The 5000-nt window shown below is 36.7% G+C and overlaps 1 protein-coding gene across 3 annotated transcripts in view; it reads right to left on the bottom strand.

Moving 5' to 3' along the window:
- si:ch1073-390k14.1 overlaps positions 1–5000 on the bottom strand; it is a 24313-nt gene that overhangs the window by 8397 nt on the left and 10916 nt on the right. For 2 of the 3 annotated variants that reach the window (XM_087292857.1, XM_087292858.1), the window contains exon 7: positions 1295–1489. In XM_087292857.1, coding sequence (XP_087148983.1) covers positions 1295–1489 — 195 coding nt within the window. Of the gene's footprint in view, positions 264–1219; positions 1490–5000 lie in introns of all 3 variants that reach the window. The other variant, XM_087292859.1, reaches the window with a different exon arrangement.

The following is a 5000-nucleotide window of genomic DNA, read 5'->3' as shown; positions in this document are numbered from 1 at the left end:
GTTCAAATCCCGACTGGGTCAGTTGGCATTTCTGTGTAGAGTTTGCATGTTCTCCCATGTTGGCGTGGGTTTCCTCTGAGCGCTCTGGTTTCCCCCAAAGTCCAAAGACATAAGCTATAGGTGAATTGAATAAACTAAATTGGGAGTAGTGTATGAGTGTGTGTATGTGTGAATGAGAGTGTGTGGGTGTTTCCCAGTACTGGGTTGCGGCTGGAGAGGCATCCGCTGTGTGAAACATATGCTGGATAAGTTGGTAGTTCATTCTGCTGTGGCGACCCCAGATGAATAAAGGGACTAAGCTGAAAGAAAATGAATGAATGAATTTCTATTTATTTTTTATATACTTAGTTTCAGTTTTAGTAATTCTAATTTACAGGTAGCAGAATTCTAATTTCTACTTCATAATGCTTTCACAATTAGTTTAAAACATTTTATTACTCCAAACATTTATATACAATGAAGAAATACTTATTTTTGTAATCAACCTTATAAAAAGGAACTTTATTTGCAACTTGCGTCAATATTGTGATCGTGCCATTAATTCAATCCTAATCCTTTAGCATATTTATCAGGGGTCACCACAGCGGAATGAACCGTCAAGTATTCCAGCATATGTTTTACGCAGCAGATGCCCTTCCAGCTGCAACCCAGTGCTGGAAAACACCCATACACACTTTCATTCACACACACTCATACACTACGGCCAATTTAGTTTATTCAATTCACTTATAGAGCGTGTCTTTGGATGGTGGGGGGCACCCGGAGGACACCTACGCGAACATGGGGAGAACATGCAAACTATACAGAAATGCCAACTGGTCCAGCTGGGACTCAAACCAACAACCTTGCTGTGAGGCAACAGGGCACCATTGAGCCACCGTGCCACCTGATTGTGACATATATTGTGTTGAAAAAATTCAACAATAATCCAAAAACTTTCCAGGGTGTTGCTAAACAGTTTCTAGGACATTATAGCTAAATATAAATGCGCTTCATTTATTGTGAATAAAATGTTGACAAACTATGCAGGGAAGGTATAAAAAAAGTATCTTGGCGTTAAAAATTAGTGATGAAACTCATATTTCTGATTCTACCTTTCATAGCTGATGCCTGTACGGTCAACATTGGAAATATGAAATGCTGTTTACTGTCTATTTACAGTGTTTTCATTATGACTGCAAGCTTTATAGCCATTAAATATTGCCTTGTTAATTTTCACCCACATAATGCTGTGTTGTCATCACTAAATCAAAGCCATCATAACAAATAGGATTTGATGTCTACTGAATGTCACCTGAAACCAGCGGTATCCTTCCTGCCATGGAAAATGCAGATAAGCAATGAGGAAGGAGGCCACAACATGCCTCATGTAGTTGTTCATCCATCCGGTCTGCCACAGCTGTCTCATTGCTGCATCTACAAGCGGATAGCCTGTGCGTCCACGCTGCCATGCTTTCAGATGGGCATGGTCTGAGCTCCAGCGCAGAGCCTGCACATGGGTAGACTTTTAAGTATACAAATGTGACATTTCATTGATAGGGATAGTTCCCAACCTTTATGAGTTTTTCAAACACAAAAGAAGACATTTTGAAAAATGTTCCAGTGTAACCACTGACTTCCAATGTATTTGCTTTCCTACTATGGCTGTCGAAGGTAGCAAGTTTTTAGCATTCTTCAAAATATCTTCTTTTGTGTTTGACAGAGGAAAGAAAGTCATAAAACTCTTCCAGTCAGGAGGAGCATTTTTGCCGGATTTAATTCAGACAGAAAGTACAGAACAGAAAGTGTAGAATCATTTTTGAATGAACATGAAAATGGTTTTCACATTTAAAAAAAAAAAACATAGATAAACACAAAGTCCTATGATAGCTTTGTAGATGATTAGCGATATCAGTGCACAGGCCCAATTGGCTAATCCGGAGGACCGGGAGAATTCTTATTGGGCCGGTCAGTTGTTTGGCCGTGAGGGCTGGTGTCCCTAGCTGTTTGAACTCTTAGCAGTCGCACTTTTTTCATTTATTTATTTATTTGACCATAGTTTCACTCTTTTTATTCATTATTTTGCAAAAGCTCTACTCTTTTTATTTATTTTCTCGCAGCCCCGTAAGCAAAATGCAGCCTGCAAGTTAATAATGAAGTAACTATCTTTCGACCCCAAACAGCGGCACCTTAGTGAATATAAGTTCAAATAATTAATATTAATGAATATTATTCCTGCTCACTAAAAATAAGATGATTCACTACATTAATAAATCTGACATAACTTGATCAGAAATCTAAAAAGGGGAGAAAAAGGTTAAGCCATCAGTAGAAAGTAATACTGTGGTTAAGAGTATTGCAGATAGTAGTGCAATACTTATTTTTTATTTTAAACCTCACCTGAGTAATTATTATTATTAATTTATTTTTTTATTGTTAAGATATTTAATACTGTTAGGGTTGTTGAATATTTGAAGTTCTAAAGCAGCTGTTTTCTTGAGACAGATGTAATAGTGTCATTAGAAACTGAATTGGAAATGACGTTATTTTAATATAGTCAGTCATGAACTGAGGTGGGCCGGTCTAATGCTTGAAACTCCAGGGCTGAAAAGGAGTCCCACTTTGGCTCTGTCAGTGCATTAACCTTTGAGGAGTCAGTCAATGCTGGGAAACACAGTGATGTGTTTAAGATCTTTATGTGCAATAATACACAGCAATCAAAAAGAAGCAATTTTATACACAGCATACGCCTTTAAGTATACACAGAAGTATTTTATAATTACAGTAATTTATTACAATATTGTAGTAATATTTTTGAGTACTTAATTTTAAATAATCTATTTTTTATGTATCTACTCTTTTGGATTCTCATGTTTAATTGTTTTGTATATTCAATGTAAAAAAAACTCTGTCTCTCATACATCTGTGAGTAAATGTACACATTTACAAAAGCATGTTCAGTGCTCTCTGCCTAGTCACATTCGTTCATTCATTCCTTTTCTTTTTGGCCCCTTTATTAATCCGGGTTTACCACAGTGGAATGAACCACCAACTTTTCCAGCATATGTTTTACTCAGCGGATGCCCTTCCAGCCGCAACCCAGTACTGGGAAACATCCATACACACTCATTTACACACATACACTACGGCCAATTTAGCTTACCCAATTCACCTGTACCACATGTCTTTGGACTGTGGGGGAAACCAGAGCACCTGAAGAAAACCCACGTAAACATGGGTAGAACATGCAAACTCCACACAGAAATGCCAACTGACCCAGCCAGGATGCTTTCTGCATTTGTACTGTAAATTCTGTACAGCTATTTTTACAATATTAGATAGAACTATAAGAAAAAGCATATCCATTTACTTGGAAAGGGGTTGCATGTGAGCAAATGATGAATTAAAACACTAGCTGTAAATGGTCATGTGTCTTGCTTGTCTACTTTTGATCTGATAGGCTGTAATAAAAAATAAAAATATTATTATTAATGTAAAAAATGCTAAGGTTAATATTATTAGCCCCTTTAATTTTTTTCTGATACAGAACAAATCACTATTCTCCAATGACTTGTCTAATTAACCTAACTTGCCTAGATAACCTAATTAACCTAGGCTTTAAAACAGCGCTTTAAGCTAAATTCTAGCATCTTATGTACTCATAAAAATACTATGATTGTAAAATATTATGTACTGTCACCATGGCAAAAACAAAAGAAACAAGCTATTAGAAATTAGTTACTAAACTATTGGGCCCTATCATACACCCGGCGCAGTGTGGCGCAAGACGCGGCGCAATAACCTTTTGGTAGTTTCAGCTTGGCGCAAGAGTCTTTTTGAGGCGTTGCGCTACGCTGTTTAAATAGCAAATGCATTAGCGCTCATTTGTGCGCCCATAGGCATTCTGGTCTAAAAAGGAAGGCGTTCTGAGGTGGACTGGCACGTTGCTATTTTGACAAACTATAATAGATTTTTCATTAGACCAAAACAAACCCGGACTAAACTTCGGCGCAGAGTTGCGCCACGCTTACGCACTGCTCAATACGCACAAGAGAGCAATAGGCAAATATCTTTACATATGAAAAAATTTAAATATTAAGGATATATATAGGATATAATAAGAATAGATATAGGATATAAATATAAAGGATTAAAATATTACAAAACATATTATTTTCTAGCCTACATAAATATGAAAAACCACTGCTTTTATGTCTTCTTCATCTCGGGAGGCTTTTTCAGTTCATTCATAACAATTTACTTTTGTATAATGTTATTATTATTAGCAGTATTATTTATTATATCCATATTTATATTTGTTTTGTTAAAAAAAGCTTAGATTTGCCCACCTGTCAGGTTTTAGACCATATGGGGCACAGCATGTGTTTTAGGATATAAGTCAGGTTTTAGAGCACATTTTGCTATTATTATTCATTCATTCGTTTGCTGGAAATTAGAACTGAATTTAGAAATAGTTTTGAAACGAATATTTGCGCTTAACAAACAAAAGTATTTATTTATAGACTAATTGATATCTGTGCGTAAAGGTTTCCCTATCCAAGAGCGAAAGTGAAAGTGATTCATTATCTCTCATTCTCACGCAGTAGATGCTCTGTTTAACAGTTTTCTGTTAAAAACTGTTAACTGTTAACTTTTTAGTTTCAAGCTTTTGCTTGTGAAATGCTCATTTTTTCCACTTAGACTTACTTTGCGTCCTGTAAATAGCGAATGCGCTCTTGGCGCGACACAGGTGACTCTTAAAGGGAATGGGAGATGAGACTCTAATTGGTTTATTCTTAAAACACACCTATAACTCATTAAGAAAATAAACTCAACCCTTTTAGACCATGCGCCGAAGCGCAAGGCAGATTTCCTGTCCTTAAATTAGCAAAAACGCGTCCTGACACGCCCTGAAAGCATTTGCGCCCTGTGTTTTGCGCTCTGCGCGTGGACCGTCAAAATAGAGCCCATTATGTTTTTAAAGATTCCTCTGTTAAACAGCACTTGGGAAATACTGAAAA

Source organism: Danio rerio, chromosome 18 (assembly GCF_052040795.2).
Source record: "Danio rerio strain M-AB ecotype USA chromosome 18, GRCz13ab, whole genome shotgun sequence".
Classification (NCBI taxonomy): domain Eukaryota; kingdom Metazoa; phylum Chordata; class Actinopteri; order Cypriniformes; family Danionidae; genus Danio; species Danio rerio.
The sequence above is the reverse complement of the archived record's forward strand: the minus strand, read 5'-3'. Positions and strand labels throughout refer to the sequence as shown.